This window comes from Etheostoma spectabile, unplaced genomic scaffold, assembly GCF_008692095.1.
Source record: "Etheostoma spectabile isolate EspeVRDwgs_2016 unplaced genomic scaffold, UIUC_Espe_1.0 scaffold00019182, whole genome shotgun sequence".
In the NCBI taxonomy this organism is placed as follows: Eukaryota; Metazoa; Chordata; class Actinopteri; order Perciformes; family Percidae; genus Etheostoma; species Etheostoma spectabile.
In genome coordinates, this window is record NW_022604727.1 from 149,499 (window position 1) to 169,655 (window position 20,157).

At 47.5% G+C, this 20,157-nt stretch overlaps 1 protein-coding gene across 4 annotated transcripts; it reads right to left on the minus strand.

Annotated features, from left to right (window-relative positions):
* Positions 1–154: 154 nt before the first annotated feature.
* Positions 155–16,545, minus strand: LOC116684014 (uncharacterized). 4 transcript variants are annotated; one of them, XM_032510035.1, is made up of 6 exons: positions 16,308–16,545; positions 15,134–15,273; positions 14,631–14,733; positions 1,244–1,346; positions 916–1,049; positions 155–536 (listed from the first exon to the last, which is right to left on the minus strand). In XM_032510035.1, the coding sequence occupies exons 2-6, from the start codon at positions 15,176–15,178 to the stop codon at positions 208–210; spliced, it is 714 nt and encodes a 237-aa protein (XP_032365926.1). In that variant the 5' UTR covers positions 15,179–15,273; positions 16,308–16,545; the 3' UTR covers positions 155–207. The 4 variants fall into 4 exon arrangements, 3 of the variants coding, with proteins under 3 accessions (XP_032365926.1, XP_032365925.1, XP_032365924.1); XM_032510034.1 differs by lacking the exons at positions 14,631–14,733; positions 15,134–15,273; positions 16,308–16,545 and adding exons at positions 1,747–1,889; positions 12,981–13,582; XM_032510033.1 differs by lacking the exons at positions 14,631–14,733; positions 15,134–15,273; positions 16,308–16,545 and adding exons at positions 1,747–1,889; positions 12,981–13,582 and having other exon boundaries at positions 916–1,052.
* Positions 16,546–20,157: the final 3,612 nt, after the last annotated feature.

The following is a 20,157-nucleotide window of genomic DNA, read 5'->3' on the forward strand; positions in this document are numbered from 1 at the left end:
AGTGGGGCGGGTCATGTCCTTCTCTGGCAGGTGGTTGAAGGGTCGGAAAAACTCTCAGTTACCTCATTTAGCAGTTCGGCCGCAAGTGTGCCATACAAGCTTGGATTTTTCAGGCTGAAGTCCGGCTCTGTCAGGCTGCTGGGGACGGCGTAGAGCGTCAGGACGTAGCCGCCTTCAACGTTTGATATTTTGTGGCCCAGGCAATTTCTAAGTGCCGCCACGCCTTCTGGGCTGCAGCGTGGCAACCACACGGGACAGGTTCAAATAGATCTCTGCAACCATGCCCCTCGTGTGACGCAACTGGATCATGACGCCGTCGACATCAAACGTATACCGGACGCAGTGGGGATTGGCGAGGCTGGTGCAGGGTGCGGTCCAGTGAAAGTCGGCATGAAGGAATTGGCCAAAGTCTCTGTGATTGCCGACCTCCCTCAGGAGAGCTTTGGTGTTGTCTGAGGCCACGGGGGTGAAGTCTGCGTCCGGTGCGGGGCAGAGAATTGGCGAGGCGCCGGGCCGACATCGTCTCAATCTGCCACCTTTCTCCCCAAGAAGAAAAGAAGAACGTTAAATTCATCGACAAATAGGAGAGAATTTAATGATGTAGTCCAAACGCATTTATTTAAAAGTACTTTACCAGTTTATTACAATTGCAGGAGGCCCACCTTCATATTTATTTCAATGCAAAGAGACCCGGGTTGCAGGTGTGGAACTCTTTAATGCTAGAAAGTGTCATTTTGCGCTCCAATCAGCTTCAAACTTAACCAGATGACTAACGCTAAATCAGGCGAGTACCACCCATGTGTAGAGTGAAGAAACGGATGACGGACTCCACCCCATAGTTGGAAAAGATCAAGGTTTTTTTCAACCATTTAACAAGGAAAATGAAAAGGTGCGAATGAACTGAAAATGACTCACTTTTGGTTCTCTGGGTCTGTCTGAAGGAGCCCCTCTTCCTCCTCTCTCCTCCTCCTCCTCCTCCTCCTCCTCCTCCTCCTGTTCCCCTAGTACGGCGTCGGCGTCTTTTTCCCCTCCTCCTGCTCCTCCTCCTCCTCCTAACAACAGGTGAAACACATCAGGGAGAAAACACAGAGCAGAGAGTAGAACGAGACGTTTGAAACTGTCGCCTGAGCTCCAGTTAGCCTAAAAATCCAGAGGAATTTCAGACCCACATTTAAGCCAAGAATTAGTTCTGATGATGCAGAAATACACCGATGCCCATGGATCAATTGGATAACACCCTTACCGTCTGTGGGACAGCTTGTAGAGTACGTCCAGCTCAGTTCTGGGCCCAGTCTGGGCCTGTGGCTTGGAGCCTCCTCGCCCTCCATCCTCTCCTGACCTGCTCTCTGCACATGGAAACAAACAGCACAACAGAACGTTGTTGTTGTTGTTGTTGTTTTTTGATCTATGGATTGACTGGCTCACATCAAATTAGGCCAAGTTAAATTGATACATCTCAGTACATCATTTAATTCAGATGACGTACAGACCAAGCAGGTGCTTCTCATCTTGCGTTAGTGTGTTAAATGACATGCAAACGACCCACACACGACTTCTTAAACAATTGACTACTTCAATTTCGAGCCATGTGTTGACCGCCACCCTAACAGACCAAAAACGTCATGAAAACGCACAGGGACTTGCAAAAGCACTCGATTTCTGAATTGACTGAAATAACGTCGACACAAAACTATAAATTCAGTACCTGCGGGTTAAAAGAAAGAAGGGATTTGGGTTGTTCCTCACCTCGAAGATCGAGATCTCCTCTGTGAAACGCAGCTGCTGCTGCCTCATGTGGCTCTCCTCCCTCTGACTTCCTGTGGCTCACACTGATTGCACCTCTTGGGCCAGCTGCGTGACCACTCCCACGTGCAGCCAGGATAAAGGTGCTGCAGGGGGCAAAGAAAGAATGTTGAGGGCTGGCACCCTTAAAAACATGAATTAAAAATAGAAAATAAAAATTGTATTTCTTTGAAATTGTAACAATAAATGAAGTGCATTGAGACAACTCTGACTGCTTTACCAGTTCATTAAAATTGCATTATTCAGGAGGCCCACCTTCATATTTATTTATATTCATTGCCAGGCTGGCTTCGCAATGACAGATGTGCTAGGAGACGTTGCCAGGCAGTTTCCTAAACCCAACCGGGCTATAACAGCAATGCCCCCGGGAGCATTTAATCAGTACTTCCACTTTTACCAGAGTATTCTTTAACACAAGTATCTGTACTTCTACTTAAGTACGGAAAGGGTTAGGGTTACAAGTACAGATACTTGTGTTAAAGAATACTCTGGTAAAAGTGGAAGTACTGATTAAACTTCTTTACTCAAGTAAAAGTAACAAAGTACAGGCTTGGAAATTTACTTAAAGTATAAAAGTAAAAGTAGCCTTGCGAAAGCTACCTGGAGCACAAAAATGTTACTAGAGAGACACTGAGGAACTTCAGTGGACATGGAGGACACGTCTTTATATGGCAAAGGCTACATTTTAAATGGATTTCTGCCAACAGGCCTAAAACATAACATATATGATTATTATGACAGAAACTGGGACTCCAGGTTAATAAGATTCTGACTCATTAGTAAGATATGAATTCAGTGCGTCTCTCTCTCTGTGTGTGTGCGTGTCCCTCTCTCTGTGTGTGTGCGTGTCCCTCTCTCTGTGTGTGTGCGTGTCCCTCTCTCTGTGTGTGTGCGTGTCTGTAGTCAGAACATAGCCTCAGACCGATACCTTCTAACACACGCTTTTAGCTGGTCTACAACACAGACCACAGCGATGCAACGTACATGGATTCATTGTAGGCTACTCGCGTTTCCAGGTGCTCGCAGCCAGCCACTCTGCCCACACGAGCACACCTTGCCACGGCTAGAGCACGCAACAACTGCCACCACAAAGTCGTTTCTGCAAACACACTTGACTCACCCCTCTCTGTCTTCTTTTGCCTTTGACTGTCACTCCTTTCCAACAACGCACTGGGCGGATATATTCCTCCGTTAGCTACAACTCCACCGGCGCCGCTGACGGAAGATAAACAACTGTGTCAACTTCCTGTCATGAAATTGACATGTGACTTCCTTTGGATATCAAATTAAAAGCATCAAAACGGAAGTTGCTGTCTCTTTTGTTGTAATGTCTTGGAAAACAGATCCACTTTTTTAAATTGTCTTCTTTTAAAATAACTTGTTGTGTGTGTGTGTGTGTGTGTGTGTGTGTGTGTGTGTGTGTGTGTGTGTGTGTGTGTGTGTGTGTGTGTGTGTGTGTGGGTGGGTGGGTGTGTGTGTGTGTGTGTGTGTGTGTGTGTCTCTCACTCACTCACACACACTCCCTCCCTAGGCCCAGTAACTGGCTCTGGGTCTGACCTTTGACCTCCATGGCTACAGGCCTCCACTCTAAGCCCCAATAACCAGGACTGAGGCTGGGATAACACCCTCCAGCACCCACATGCTCCCTGCTGAGGCCCAGTAACTGGCTCTGAGTCTGACCTCTGACCTCCAGGGCTCTCAGCCTGCTCCATAAGGCCCAAAAAGATGCAAATGGGTGCAAACTGGCTAAAACAACCCTCGCCTGGCCCTAACCGTAACCCGCACAGACTTGTGCTCGGCACCACTGGAAAGCCAGTAAGTGCTTTTGGGGGGGTGCGTCTAACTGCCTCGCCTCTGGCACCTTCACGTCAAAAGTTACAGGCCAGAGAAAAAGTGCCCCCGGGGTGCACTTCTGCTTCAACCCTCTATCCTGCAGGCCCTTGCTACGAGCAGTTACACATATGTACACGTCCTTTGCTACAGAGAGCAGCTCTGATGTTGCCGTCCCTCTGGTGGCCGCCGGGGACACCGCACCCTCTGACACTTAGAAAAATTGTGTGAAATCTTGCTACAAAGGCTACACATGTGATACTGTGTGTATCCATGGAGTCTCTGGCTCTCTGTATCTCTCTGTCTCTGTGTGTGTGTGCGTGCGTGCTTAGACTTGGACTCCTCTGTATTGAAATTTGCAGCCGCACTTTTAGCAAGAGAAAAATAAATGAAAAAATAGAAAAAAGACAGTATAAAGACAACAAAGTAACAACAATAACAAATATGAGAACATTTGTCAAATAAACAAAGAAAAGACCATCGACTATCATTAAAGTGTCAGTGTTGAGTCCAGTACTGAAGTGATAAAGGGACCAGGTGTGAATTGAAGTCCAGGTGTGCATGTATGTATGTCTGTGTGTGTACTGTGTGTATGTCTACTGTGTGTATGTATGTGTACTGTGTGTGTGTATGTGTACTGTGTGTGTGTATGTGTGTATGTGTACTGTGTGTATCTATGTATGCGTACTGTATGTTTGCATGTATGTATGTATGTATGCATGTATGTATTGTGTGTGTGTGTGTGTGGGTGTGTGTGTGTGTGTGTCTCTCACTCACTCACACACACTCCCTCCCTAGGCCCAGTAACTGGCTCTGGGTCTGACCTTTGACCTCCATGGCTACAGGCCTCCACTCTAAGCCCCAATAACCAGGACTGAGGCTGGGTTAACACCCTCCAGCACCCACATGCTCCCTGCTGAGGCCCAGCAACTGGCTCTGAGTCTGGCCTCTGACCTCCAGGGCTCTCAGCCTGCTCCATAAGGCCCAAAAAGATGCAAATGGGTGCAAACTGGCTAAAACAACCCTCGCCTGGCCCTAACCGTAACCCGCACAGACTTGTGCTCGGCACCACTGGAAAGCCAGTAAGTGCTTTTGGGGGGGTGCGTCTAACTGCCTCGCCTCTGGCACCTTCACGTCAAAAGTTACAGGCCAGAGAAAAAGTGCCCCCGGGGTGCACTTCTGCTTCAACCCTCTATCCTGCAGGCCCTTGCTACGAGCAGTTACACATATGTACACGTCCTTTGCTACAGAGAGCAGCTCTGATGTTGCCGTCCCTCTGGTGGCCGCCGGGGACACCGCACCCTCTGACACTTAGAAAAATTGTGTGAAATCTTGCTACAAAGGCTACACATGTGATACTGTGTGTATCCATGGAGTCTCTGGCTCTCTGTATCTCTCTGTCTCTGTGTGTGTGTGCGTGCGTGCTTAGACTTGGACTCCTCTGTATTGAAATTTGCAGCCGCACTTTTAGCAAGAGAAAAATAAATGAAAAAATAGAAAAAAGACAGTATAAAGACAACAAAGTAACAACAATAACAAATATGAGAACATTTGTCAAATAAACAAAGAAAAGACCATCGACTATCATTAAAGTGTCAGTGTTGAGTCCAGTACTGAAGTGATAAAGGGACCAGGTGTGAATTGAAGTCCAGGTGTGCATGTATGTATGTCTGTGTGTGTACTGTGTGTATGTCTACTGTGTGTATGTATGTGTACTGTGTGTGTGTATGTGTACTGTGTGTGTGTATGTGTGTATGTGTACTGTGTGTATCTATGTATGCGTACTGTATGTTTGCATGTATGTATGTATGTATGCATGTATGTATTGTGTGTGTGTGTGTGTGTGTGTGTGTGTGTGTGTGTGTGTCTCACTCACTCACACACACTCCCTCCCTAGGCCCAGTAACTGGCTCTGGGTCTGACCTTTGACCTCCATGGCTACAGGCCTCCACTCTAAGCCCCAATAACCAGGACTGAGGCTGGGTTAACACCCTCCAGCACCCACATGCTCCCTGCTGAGGCCCAGCAACTGGCTCTGAGTCTGGCCTCTGACCTCCAGGGCTCTCAGCCTGCTCCATAAGGCCCAAAAAGATGCAAATGGGTGCAAACTGGCTAAAACAACCCTCGCCTGGCCCTAACCGTAACCCGCACAGACTTGTGCTCGGCACCACTGGAAAGCCAGTAAGTGCTTTTGGGGGGGTGCGTCTAACTGCCTCGCCTCTGGCACCTTCACGTCAAAAGTTACAGGCCAGAGAAAAAGTGCCCCCGGGGTGCACTTCTGCTTCAACCCTCTATCCTGCAGGCCCTTGCTACGAGCAGTTACACATATGTACACGTCCTTTGCTACAGAGAGCAGCTCTGATGTTGCCGTCCCTCTGGTGGCCGCCGGGGACACCGCACCCTCTGACACTTAGAAAAATTGTGTGAAATCTTGCTACAAAGGCTACACATGTGATACTGTGTGTATCCATGGAGTCTCTGGCTCTCTGTATCTCTCTGTCTCTGTGTGTGTGTGCGTGCGTGCTTAGACTTGGACTCCTCTGTATTGAAATTTGCAGCCGCACTTTTAGCAAGAGAAAAATAAATGAAAAAATAGAAAAAAGACAGTATAAAGACAACAAAGTAACAACAATAACAAATATGAGAACATTTGTCAAATAAACAAAGAAAAGACCATCGACTATCATTAAAGTGTCAGTGTTGAGTCCAGTACTGAAGTGATAAAGGGACCAGGTGTGAATTGAAGTCCAGGTGTGCATGTATGTATGTCTGTGTGTGTACTGTGTGTATGTCTACTGTGTGTATGTATGTGTACTGTGTGTGTGTATGTGTACTGTGTGTGTGTATGTGTGTATGTGTACTGTGTGTATCTATGTATGCGTACTGTATGTTTGCATGTATGTATGTATGTATGTATGTATGCATGTATGTATTGTGTGTGTGTGTGTGTGTGTGTGTGTGTGTGTGTGTGTGTGTGTGTGTGGGTGTGTGTGTGTGTGTGCACAACGGCAATGACGGCGTTTCTTACATGTGCACGCTGAAGCAAATATATGCAAAGTATTATTTTGTGACTGGTCACTGGTGCCTTAATCAGAGTACATATGTGTTGACTTTCTCTGATTAAGGGGGGGAAAAAGAATCTTCCTTTGTGCTTTTAACTGGGGTTATTTCTGATATAAACTCATCTCATTTTAACCCAGGAAGAGCGCGCCTTTGGCGGGGACAGCTGCTGCCAATTCCCCCCTCTCCCACCTGTCCCTCTCTCCGGTCCCTCGCGGTTCATTTTACCCCAGGAAGAGCGCGCCTTGGGCGGGGACAGCTGCTGCCAATTCCCCCCTCTCCCACCTGTCCCTCTCTCCGGTCCCTCGCGGTTCATTTTACCCCAGGAAGAGCGCGCCTTGAGCGGGCAGACCTGCTGCAAACTCGCGCGCTGCCTCCGGTCCTAGTCTCCGTTATCTCCCCCCCCCCCCCTCTCTCCCCCCCCACCACCACCTCTACTTTACCGCGGTGAGGACGCGCCGTCAGCGGTCCGAGCTCTGCCAGTCCAGCCCAGCCCCCCCCCCCAGACTCCCACAGCCCCAGTCCCAACCCTCCAGAACCTTGCGCACCGGGCGAACCTGTGTACCCGAACTTAAGCACCCCCCCTCGGACTAAACCCCCCATCCGCACCCGCCAAAGCTCCGTGCCCCTGGTAACCTAAATCAAGTTTCGTGCCTCGGGTAACCTAACTGACTTACAGCGAGGTGAATGACAGCTTTCGCCAGAGCAGCGTGTGTTGTTTATCGTGCAGACACGTGAGAGAGTGGTCCACCTGAAATATTGCTGTTCATTCTGCTGTCTCCATACACATTATTTGCACTTAACGCTTGTGTTTTACCCACACCAAAGTACCGAAAAGTTCGAATTAAAAGTGTGGGGAGAGCCGTGTGCAAGCTGACGTAGCCGTGTTCTTCTTGGCAAAAGCACGGCTACCGCCGACACAACTTCTTCCGGGCCCTGGCCTGAATCCTGACCGCAGCCTACACATGAGCTCAGTTCAATCAGCGCCACATGCTCTATATAAAGGACCCAATGTGTCCCACTCCCTTAATCCATGGTGCGGTTACCCAGAGTTCCTCGCTTTCGCTTGACGTTAATTTATGCAATTTAACCAGGAAATAGACCCGTTTTTGATAATATCTCCGGAGGGGAAGGTCGTACGGACTATTGCTTGGCACCACTGGGAAGCCAGTAAGGGCTTTTGGGGGGGTAGGTCTAGCTGCCATAGCTCTGGCACCTTCCTGTCAAACGTTATAAGCCGAACAAAAACGGCAGCGCCTGGTCTCCTGTTAACCCGGCCCGTTGACACGGAGAGCAGCGTGTTGCCGCCCCCTCGTGGCCAAGTTGTGTAAGTTGTGTGCCAGCTTGACCTCTGACGCTCTCCACCTGAGCGGGCTGCTCGAGCCTCACTGGGATGGACAGGAGGACAGCTTTGATTCACCACGTATCCACTATTCCCACAGCCAACAATGAGACTGAAGCATGGGGGAGGGAAAATAAAAATAAATAAAAAATGTTTGAATTCAGTATGGCCTACTTTTGCCTTTGTATTCAAAGTAGATATGGCTTATTACTCTTAACACTGGGGCTTCATTAGTGCTGAACATATAAAAATAGATAAAACCAGATGAGAACTGAGTAAGTGCTAATACGAAAACGTTACTTGAACAATAACTAACAGCTAATACATTTAAAAGAGCCACAGCCTTGATGGGAGCTCTGTTACATGTTATGTAAATGAATATTTCGCCACACGGTGGCACTGTTGCCTAAGCTATGCCCCAGAGCTTAGGCAACAGTGCCACCGTGTGGCGAAATATTCACCATGCAACACAATCTGGTTGGCCATTGTGTCCATTTTGGTAACATGATTGCTGCAAACATTAACCAAACAGACGGACTGGAGTGTTTTTTTAGCCACAGCTTTATTGAATAACACATTCAAATCTACTATACTGTATATATATATATATATATATATATATATATATATATTGTATAGATTTATGTGTAGGGTGTCTGAGTCAGAAAATGACATAATCTCTGTTTTGGCAAACCCTGTACGTAGTTCTGTCAGATTCCCCTCCAGATTGTGGAACCATTGGCGAACATGTCTGTATACTAGACACTGAACATTGTGGAAGGCTTTATTTTTAATTTTATTATTTGTGTATTTTGTATTTTTGTGTTTGTATATGTTCTTATTTTGATATGGATCCCCCTGGGTCTGAAATAAAGTTTACTACATATACACCAATGTAAACACGTACTTTTCTCAAAATAAGTATCTACAGACAATGTAAGTTTTATGCCAGATTGACCTCTGAGGCTCTCCACCTCTGAAGATTGATAGCAGCGTTACTTCCCCACATCTCCACTATTCCCACAGCCAACAATGGGACTGAAGCAGGGAGGAGGGAACATTAAAAACTAATAAAATGTTGAATATGTTTGAATTCAGTACGGCCTAATCTTGTCTCTGTATTCAAAGTAGACGTGGCTTATTACTCTTAGCACTGGGGCTTCATTAGTGCTGAACATATGACAATATATAAAACCAGACGAGAAATGAGTGCGTGCTAAGAAATGATGAAAATGTGTTTTTTCAGCAACAGCTTTATTGAATAAAACACATTCAAATAGAGCTACACACCAATGCAAACACATACTTTTCTCAAAATAAGTGTCTACAGACAAGAACATGACTTTGACCTAATAATAACAACAACAATACTAACAATCATTATTATAGGCATTACCTATGCAGAGGGGGATCAGATCTGTGATGTGGGTGGAGAGCTACAGACCTAAGCAAGCTGTGCTTGCCTCCGACTTCAGCTCAGCTTTGAAAAGCCTTCCGTAGACTCTGAGTCTAGACAGGACCTAGCGCAGCAATCCCACTAGCTATCAGTCTGACTGCGTTCATGTGGGCACATTAAAACATTCACAAAGACAGTTACAGAACAAAGCTCGTCAGTGCAATGCTCAGTTTCCAGGGACTGAGGACAACGGGAGGAAAAATCGCAACTCCAAGCATCCAGCATGCAATAACAACTATTATATACCATTATATAAACTATTATGTTATAACATATTGCATTATACACTTACTTTCTTACATTTAACATTTACTTTGGTCATTCAGTGTCACTCTAATTCAAATAAAACGTGCATCTTTTTTCAGTTGAACAGTTTCTTTAGCCTGCACTTGGTAAGCTGGCAAACCATAAGATCCTTCACTTTCGTCTGACAGACCCTTCTCTTCCACTTTCACCGACAGATCCAACGCCTCCAACAGACCCATATCTTCTTCCAACAGACCGCTCTTCCTGGGGCTGGCCAAAGTCCTCCAATTTGGTGGGTGGCGGTGGCAGGGACGGGATGAGGGCAGCTTGATTCTGCAACTTATACAAATAGAACAATGACGATAAGTAATAGCAATAGCCATTGTTATTGTGGCAATAGTAATTTGAAAAGCTTCATTTGCACAGCGCCTTTATAAAAAAAAACAGACAGTGCTTGGGAAAAAGCAACCACCAAAAAGAAACAAAGAACCACATGAACATATCAAAACAAACCTTGTAGGGGACAGTCTGACGCAGCCTCCAAATCCTCATTCTTCACTTTGTCCAGGGTGAGTTTCCCCGGGATCAGCAGCTGCTGCAGTCTGGCCTGCGGCAAGGCCCATTTGGTGGCAAAGATTTTGAAGATGCACATGGTCTACGTAGGCTCCATTCTGGATAAAGGCCACGCAGGACATGAAGGTCAGCGTGTTGAGGAGCAAACCTCCCTCCATCTCCTTTGGGAGCCTCTGCAAGGATGTCGCCATCCAGGGCCTGCCGTGCTATGTGTACACCTCCAGCTCAGGAGAGCTTTGGTGTTGTCTGAGGCCACGGGGGTGAAGTCTGCGTCCGGTGCGGGGCAGAGAATTGGCGAGGCGCCGGGCCGACATCGTCTCAATCTGCCACCTTTCTCCCCAAGAAGAAAAGAAGAACGTTAAATTCATCGACAAATAGGAGAGAATTTAATGATGTAGTCCAAACGCATTTATTTAAAAGTACTTTACCAGTTTATTACAATTGCAGGAGGCCCACCTTCATATTTATTTCAATGCAAAGAGACCCGGGTTGCAGGTGTGGAACTCTTTAATGCTAGAAAGTGTCATTTTGCGCTCCAATCAGCTTCAAACTTAACCAGATGACTAACGCTAAATCAGGCGAGTACCACCCATGTGTAGAGTGAAGAAACGGATGACGGACTCCACCCCATAGTTGGAAAAGATCAAGGTTTTTTTCAACCATTTAACAAGGAAAATGAAAAGGTGCGAATGAACTGAAAATGACTCACTTTTGGTTCTCTGGGTCTGTCTGAAGGAGCCCCTCTTCCTCCTCTCTCCTCCTCCTCCTCCTCCTCCTCCTGTTCCCCTAGTACGGCGTCGGCGTCTTTTTCCCCTCCTCCTGCTCCTCCTCCTCCTCCTAACAACAGGTGAAACACAGAGCAAGTTACACAATGTAACTTGTGTGTGTGTGTGTGTGTGTGTGTGTGCGCGCGCGCGTGCGTGCTTAGACTTGGACTTCTTTGTATTGAAATTTCCAGCAGCACTTTTAGCAAGAGAAAAAGAAATGAAAAAATAGAAAAAAGACAGTATAAAGACAACAAAATAACAATAATAACAAATATAAGAACATTTGTCAAATAAACAAAGAAAAGACCATCAACTATCATTAAAGTGTCAGTGTTGAGTCCAGTACTGAAGTGATAAAGTGACCAGGTGTGAATTGAAGTCCAGGTGTGCATGTATGTATGTCTGTGTGTGTACTGTGTGTATGTCTACTGTGTGTATGTATGTGTACTGTGTGTGTGTATGTGTACTGTGTGTGTGTATCTATGTATGTGTACTGTATGTTTGCATGTATGTATGTATGTATGTATGTATGTATGTATTTATTGTGTGTGTGTGTGTGTGTGTGTATGTATGTCTGTGTGTGTACTGTGTGTATGTCTACTGTGTGTATGTATGTGTACTGTGTGTGTGTATGTGTACTGTGTGTGTGTATGTGTGTATCTATGTATGTGTACTGTATGTTTGCATGTATGTATGTATGTATGTATGCATGCATGCATGCATGTATGGTGTGTGTGTGTGTGTGTGTGTGTGTGTGTGTGTGTGTGTGTGTGTGTGTGTGTCTCTCACTCACTCACACACACTCCCTCCCTAGGCCCAGTAACTGGCTCTGGGTCTGACCTTTGACCTCCATGGCTACAGGCCTCCACTCTAAGCCCCAATAACCAGGACTGAGGCTGGGATAACACCCTCCAGCACCCACATGCTCCCTGCTGAGGCCCAGTAACTGGCTCTGAGTCTGACCTCTGACCTCCAGGGCTCTCAGCCTGCTCCATAAGGCCCAAAAAGATGCAAATGGGTGCAAACTGGCTAAAACAACCCTCTCCTGGCCCTAACCGTAACCCGCACAGACTTGTGCTCGGCACCACTGGAAAGCCAGTAAGTGCTTTTGGGGGGGTGCGTCTAACTGCCTCGCCTCTGGCACCTTCACGTCAAAAGTTACAGGCCAGAGAAAAAGTGCCCCCGGGGTGCACTTCTGCTTCAACCCCTTATCCTAACCCTAACCCTGACCCTAACCCCTGACCCTAACCCCTGACCCTAACCCCCCTGACCCTAACCCCCCTGACCCTAACCCCCCTGACCCTAACCCCCCTGACCCTAACCCCTGACCCTAACCCCCCTGACCCTAACCCCTGACCCTAACCCCCGACCCTAACCCCCGACCCTAACCCCCCTGACCCTAACCCCTGACCCTAACCCTCCGACCCTAACCCCTGACCCTAACCCCTGACCCTAACCCCTGACCCTAACCCCTAACCCTAACCCTAACCCCCCTGACCCTAACCCCTAACCCTAACCCCTGACCCTAACCCTCCGACCCTAACCCCTGACCCTAACCCCTGACCCTAACCCCTAACCCTAACCCCCCTGACCCTAACCCCTGACCCTAACCCCTGACCCTAACCCCTGACCCTAACCCCTGACCCTAACCCCTGACCCTAACCCCCCTGACCCTAACCCCTAACCCTCTCCTCCTGCTCCTCCTCCTCCTCCTAACAACAGGTGAAACACATCAGGGAGAAAACACAGAGCAGAGAGTAGAACGAGACGTTTGAAACTGTCGTCTGAGCTCCAGTTAGCCTAAAAATCCAGAGGAATGTCAGACCCACATTTAAGCTATGAATTAGTTCTAAAGATGCAGAAATACACCTATGCCCATTGATCCATTAGATAACACCCTTACCCTGTCTGTGGGACAGCTTGTAGAGTACGTCCAGCTCCAGAGGGGCACCGGCAGCACATGGTCCTGGAAGAGCTTTTGCAGAGCAGACAGGTCCACTTTAAAAGAAGAAAAAAAAAAAAAAAAAAAAACCTCTGTCGGGTCAAAGTCATAGGGGCAAAGCGTCAAGTCCCGGACATGCACCAGGTAAGAGAGCGCCCTGCTGGTAAGGGAAGCCTTGGAGTCTGGGTGGCTCAAGCCGCAAGTGACCAGCACTGCACTGCCCTGATGTTTGAAAGGATGGTTGCAATGGATGGGCGTACATCTGTAGGAAGGTTGTCCTGCCCGTCTTCGACAGCACGCTCGCAATGGCCTGGCCCACGTCCATACTCTCGGTGGGACGCAGGGTTGGTGGTGGGTTGCTTCTGGACAGTGGGGCGGGTCATGTCCTTCTCTGGCAGGTGGTTGAAGGGTCGGAAAAACTCTCAGTTACCTCATTTAGCAGTTCGGCCGCAAGTGTGCCATACAAGCTTGGATTTTTCAGGCTGAAGTCCGGCTCTGTCAGGCTGCTGGGGACGGCGTAGAGCGTCAGGACGTAGCCGCCTTCAACGTTTGATATTTTGTGGCCCAGGCAATTTCTAAGTGCCGCCACGCCTTCTGGGCTGCAGCGTGGCAACCACACGGGACAGGTTCAAATAGATCTCTGCAACCATGCCCCTCGTGTGACGCAACTGGATCATGACGCCGTCGACATCAAACGTATACCGGACGCAGTGGGGATTGGCGAGGCTGGTGCAGGGTGCGGTCCAGTGAAAGTCGGCATGAAGGAATTGGCCAAAGTCTCTGTGATTGCCGACCTCCCTCAGGAGAGCTTTGGTGTTGTCTGAGGCCACGGGGGTGAAGTCTGCGTCCGGTGCGGGGCAGAGAATTGGCGAGGCGCCGGGCCGACATCGTCTCAATCTGCCACCTTTCTCCCCAAGAAGAAAAGAAGAACGTTAAATTCATCGACAAATAGGAGAGAATTTAATGATGTAGTCCAAACGCATTTATTTAAAAGTACTTTACCAGTTTATTACAATTGCAGGAGGCCCACCTTCATATTTATTTCAATGCAAAGAGACCCGGGTTGCAGGTGTGGAACTCTTTAATGCTAGAAAGTGTCATTTTGCGCTCCAATCAGCTTCAAACTTAACCAGATGACTAACGCTAAATCAGGCGAGTACCACCCATGTGTAGAGTGAAGAAACGGATGACGGACTCCACCCCATAGTTGGAAAAGATCAAGGTTTTTTTCAACCATTTAACAAGGAAAATGAAAAGGTGCGAATGAACTGAAAATGACTCACTTTTGGTTCTCTGGGTCTGTCTGAAGGAGCCCCTCTTCCTCCTCTCTCCTCCTCCTCCTCCTCCTCCTCCTCCTCCTCCTGTTCCCCTAGTACGGCGTCGGCGTCTTTTTCCCCTCCTCCTGCTCCTCCTCCTCCTCCTAACAACAGGTGAAACACATCAGGGAGAAAACACAGAGCAGAGAGTAGAACGAGACGTTTGAAACTGTCGCCTGAGCTCCAGTTAGCCTAAAAATCCAGAGGAATTTCAGACCCACATTTAAGCCAAGAATTAGTTCTGATGATGCAGAAATACACCGATGCCCATGGATCAATTGGATAACACCCTTACCGTCTGTGGGACAGCTTGTAGAGTACGTCCAGCTCAGTTCTGGGCCCAGTCTGGGCCTGTGGCTTGGAGCCTCCTCGCCCTCCATCCTCTCCTGACCTGCTCTCTGCACATGGAAACAAACAGCACAACAGAACGTTGTTGTTGTTGTTGTTGTTTTTTGATCTATGGATTGACTGGCTCACATCAAATTAGGCCAAGTTAAATTGATACATCTCAGTACATCATTTAATTCAGATGACGTACAGACCAAGCAGGTGCTTCTCATCTTGCGTTAGTGTGTTAAATGACATGCAAACGACCCACACACGACTTCTTAAACAATTGACTACTTCAATTTCGAGCCATGTGTTGACCGCCACCCTAACAGACCAAAAACGTCATGAAAACGCACAGGGACTTGCAAAAGCACTCGATTTCTGAATTGACTGAAATAACGTCGACACAAAACTATAAATTCAGTACCTGCGGGTTAAAAGAAAGAAGGGATTTGGGTTGTTCCTCACCTCGAAGATCGAGATCTCCTCTGTGAAACGCAGCTGCTGCCTCATGTGGCTCTCCTCCCTCTGACTTCCTGTGGCTCACACTGATTGCACCTCTTGGGCCAGCTGCGTGACCACTCCCACGTGCAGCCAGGATAAAGGTGCTGCAGGGGGCAAAGAAAGAATGTTGAGGGCTGGCACCCTTAAAAACATGAATTAAAAATAGAAAATAAAAATTGTATTTCTTTGAAATTGTAACAATAAATGAAGTGCATTGAGACAACTCTGACTGCTTTACCAGTTCATTAAAATTGCATTATTCAGGAGGCCCACCTTCATATTTATTTATATTCATTGCCAGGCTGGCTTCGCAATGACAGATGTGCTAGGAGACGTTGCCAGGCAGTTTCCTAAACCCAACCGGGCTATAACAGCAATGCCCCCGGGAGCATTTAATCAGTACTTCCACTTTTACCAGAGTATTCTTTAACACAAGTATCTGTACTTCTACTTAAGTACGGAAAGGGTTAGGGTTACAAGTACAGATACTTGTGTTAAAGAATACTCTGGTAAAAGTGGAAGTACTGATTAAACTTCTTTACTCAAGTAAAAGTAACAAAGTACAGGCTTGGAAATTTACTTAAAGTATAAAAGTAAAAGTAGCCTTGCGAAAGCTACCTGGAGCACAAAAATGTTACTAGAGAGACACTGAGGAACTTCAGTGGACATGGAGGACACGTCTTTATATGGCAAAGGCTACATTTTAAATGGATTTCTGCCAACAGGCCTAAAACATAACATATATGATTATTATGACAGAAACTGGGACTCCAGGTTAATAAGATTCTGACTCATTAGTAAGATATGAATTCAGTGCGTCTCTCTCTCTGTGTGTGTGCGTGTCCCTCTCTCTGTGTGTGTGCGTGTCCCTCTCTCTGTGTGTGTGCGTGTCCCTCTCTCTGTGTGTGTGCGTGTCTGTAGTCAGAACATAGCCTCAGACCGATACCTTCTAACACACGCTTTTAGCTGGTCTACAACACAGACCACAGCGATGCAACGTACATGGATTCATTGTAGGCTACTCGCGTTTCCAGGTGCTCGCAGCCAGCCACTCTGCCCACACGAGCACACCTTGCCACGGCTAGAGCACGCAACAACTGCCACCACAAAGTCGTTTCTGCAAACACACTTGACTCACCCCTCTCTGTCTTCTTTTGCCTTTGACTGTCACTCCTTTCCAACAACGCACTGGGCGGATATATTCCTCCGTTAGCTACAACTCCACCGGCGCCGCTGACGGAAGATAAACAACTGTGTCAACTTCCTGTCATGAAATTGACATGTGACTTCCTTTGGATATCAAATTAAAAGCATCAAAACGGAAGTTGCTGTCTCTTTTGTTGTAATGTCTTGGAAAACAGATCCACTTTTTTAAATTGTCTTCTTTTAAAATAACTTGTTGTGTGTGTGTGTGTGTGTGTGTGTGTGTGTGTGTGTGTGTGTGTGTGTGTGTGTGTGTGTGTGTGTGTGTGTGTGTGTGTGTGTGGGTGGGTGTGTGTGTGTGTGTGTGTGTGTGTGTGTCTCTCACTCACTCACACACACTCCCTCCCTAGGCCCAGTAACTGGCTCTGGGTCTGACCTTTGACCTCCATGGCTACAGGCCTCCACTCTAAGCCCCAATAACCAGGACTGAGGCTGGGATAACACCCTCCAGCACCCACATGCTCCCTGCTGAGGCCCAGTAACTGGCTCTGAGTCTGACCTCTGACCTCCAGGGCTCTCAGCCTGCTCCATAAGGCCCAAAAAGATGCAAATGGGTGCAAACTGGCTAAAACAACCCTCGCCTGGCCCTAACCGTAACCCGCACAGACTTGTGCTCGGCACCACTGGAAAGCCAGTAAGTGCTTTTGGGGGGGTGCGTCTAACTGCCTCGCCTCTGGCACCTTCACGTCAAAAGTTACAGGCCAGAGAAAAAGTGCCCCCGGGGTGCACTTCTGCTTCAACCCTCTATCCTGCAGGCCCTTGCTACGAGCAGTTACACATATGTACACGTCCTTTGCTACAGAGAGCAGCTCTGATGTTGCCGTCCCTCTGGTGGCCGCCGGGGACACCGCACCCTCTGACACTTAGAAAAATTGTGTGAAATCTTGCTACAAAGGCTACACATGTGATACTGTGTGTATCCATGGAGTCTCTGGCTCTCTGTATCTCTCTGTCTCTGTGTGTGTGTGCGTGCGTGCTTAGACTTGGACTCCTCTGTATTGAAATTTGCAGCCGCACTTTTAGCAAGAGAAAAATAAATGAAAAAATAGAAAAAAGACAGTATAAAGACAACAAAGTAACAACAATAACAAATATGAGAACATTTGTCAAATAAACAAAGAAAAGACCATCGACTATCATTAAAGTGTCAGTGTTGAGTCCAGTACTGAAGTGATAAAGGGACCAGGTGTGAATTGAAGTCCAGGTGTGCATGTATGTATGTCTGTGTGTGTACTGTGTGTATGTCTACTGTGTGTATGTATGTGTACTGTGTGTGTGTATGTGTACTGTGTGTGTGTATGTGTGTATGTGTACTGTGTGTATCTATGTATGCGTACTGTATGTTTGCATGTATGTATGTATGTATGCATGTATGTATTGTGTGTGTGTGTGTGTGTGTGTGTGTGTGTGTGTCTCTCACTCACTCACACACACTCCCTCCCTAGGCCCAGTAACTGGCTCTGGGTCTGACCTTTGACCTCCATGGCTACAGGCCTCCACTCTAAGCCCCAATAACCAGGACTGAGGCTGGGTTAACACCCTCCAGCACCCACATGCTCCCTGCTGAGGCCCAGCAACTGGCTCTGAGTCTGGCCTCTGACCTCCAGGGCTCTCAGCCTGCTCCATAAGGCCCAAAAAGATGCAAATGGGTGCAAACTGGCTAAAACAACCCTCGCCTGGCCCTAACCGTAACCCGCACAGACTTGTGCTCGGCACCACTGGAAAGCCAGTAAGTGCTTTTGGGGGGGTGCGTCTAACTGCCTCGCCTCTGGCACCTTCACGTCAAAAGTTACAGGCCAGAGAAAAAGTGCCCCCGGGGTGCACTTCTGCTTCAACCCTCTATCCTGCAGGCCCTTGCTACGAGCAGTTACACATATGTACACGTCCTTTGCTACAGAGAGCAGCTCTGATGTTGCCGTCCCTCTGGTGGCCGCCGGGGACACCGCACCCTCTGACACTTAGAAAAATTGTGTGAAATCTTGCTACAAAGGCTACACATGTGATACTGTGTGTATCCATGGAGTCTCTGGCTCTCTGTATCTCTCTGTCTCTGTGTGTGTGTGCGTGCGTGCTTAGACTTGGACTCCTCTGTATTGAAATTTGCAGCCGCACTTTTAGCAAGAGAAAAATAAATGAAAAAATAGAAAAAAGACAGTATAAAGACAACAAAGTAACAACAATAACAAATATGAGAACATTTGTCAAATAAACAAAGAAAAGACCATCGACTATCATTAAAGTGTCAGTGTTGAGTCCAGTACTGAAGTGATAAAGGGACCAGGTGTGAATTGAAGTCCAGGTGTGCATGTATGTATGTCTGTGTGTGTACTGTGTGTATGTCTACTGTGTGTATGTATGTGTACTGTGTGTGTGTATGTGTACTGTGTGTGTGTATGTGTGTATGTGTACTGTGTGTATCTATGTATGCGTACTGTATGTTTGCATGTATGTATGTATGTATGCATGTATGTATTGTGTGTGTGTGTGTGTGTGTGTGTGTGTGTGTCTCTCACTCACTCACACACACTCCCTCCCTAGGCCCAGTAACTGGCTCTGGGTCTGACCTTTGACCTCCATGGCTACAGGCCTCCACTCTAAGCCCCAATAACCAGGACTGAGGCTGGGTTAACACCCTCCAGCACCCACATGCTCCCTGCTGAGGCCCAGCAACTGGCTCTGAGTCTGGCCTCTGACCTCCAGGGCTCTCAGCCTGCTCCATAAGGCCCAAAAAGATGCAAATGGGTGCAAACTGGCTAAAACAACCCTCGCCTGGCCCTAACCGTAACCCGCACAGACTTGTGCTCGGCACCACTGGAAAGCCAGTAAGTGCTTTTGGGGGGGTGCGTCTAACTGCCTCGCCTCTGGCACCTTCACGTCAAAAGTTACAGGCCAGAGAAAAAGTGCCCCCGGGGTGCACTTCTGCTTCAACCCTCTATCCTGCAGGCCCTTGCTACGAGCAGTTACACATATGTACACGTCCTTTGCTACAGAGAGCAGCTCTGATGTTGCCGTCCCTCTGGTGGCCGCCGGGGACACCGCACCCTCTGACACTTAGAAAAATTGTGTGAAATCTTGCTACAAAGGCTACACATGTGATACTGTGTGTATCCATGGAGTCTCTGGCTCTCTGTATCTCTCTGTCTCTGTGTGTGTGTGCGTGCGTGCTTAGACTTGGACTCCTCTGTATTGAAATTTGCAGCCGCACTTTTAGCAAGAGAAAAATAAATGAAAAAATAGAAAAAAGACAGTATAAAGACAACAAAGTAACAACAATAACAAATATGAGAACATTTGTCAAATAAACAAAGAAAAGACCATCGACTATCATTAAAGTGTCAGTGTTGAGTCCAGTACTGAAGTGATAAAGGGACCAGGTGTGAATTGAAGTCCAGGTGTGCATGTATGTATGTCTGTGTGTGTACTGTGTGTATGTCTACTGTGTGTATGTATGTGTACTGTGTGTGTGTATGTGTACTGTGTGTGTGTATGTGTGTATGTGTACTGTGTGTATCTATGTATGCGTACTGTATGTTTGCATGTATGTATGTATGTATGCATGTATGTATTGTGTGTGTGTGTGTGTGTGTGTGTGTGTGTGTCTCTCACTCACTCACACACACTCCCTCCCTAGGCCCAGTAACTGGCTCTGGGTCTGACCTTTGACCTCCATGGCTACAGGCCTCCACTCTAAGCCCCAATAACCAGGACTGAGGCTGGGTTAACACCCTCCAGCACCCACATGCTCCCTGCTGAGGCCCAGCAACTGGCTCTGAGTCTGGCCTCTG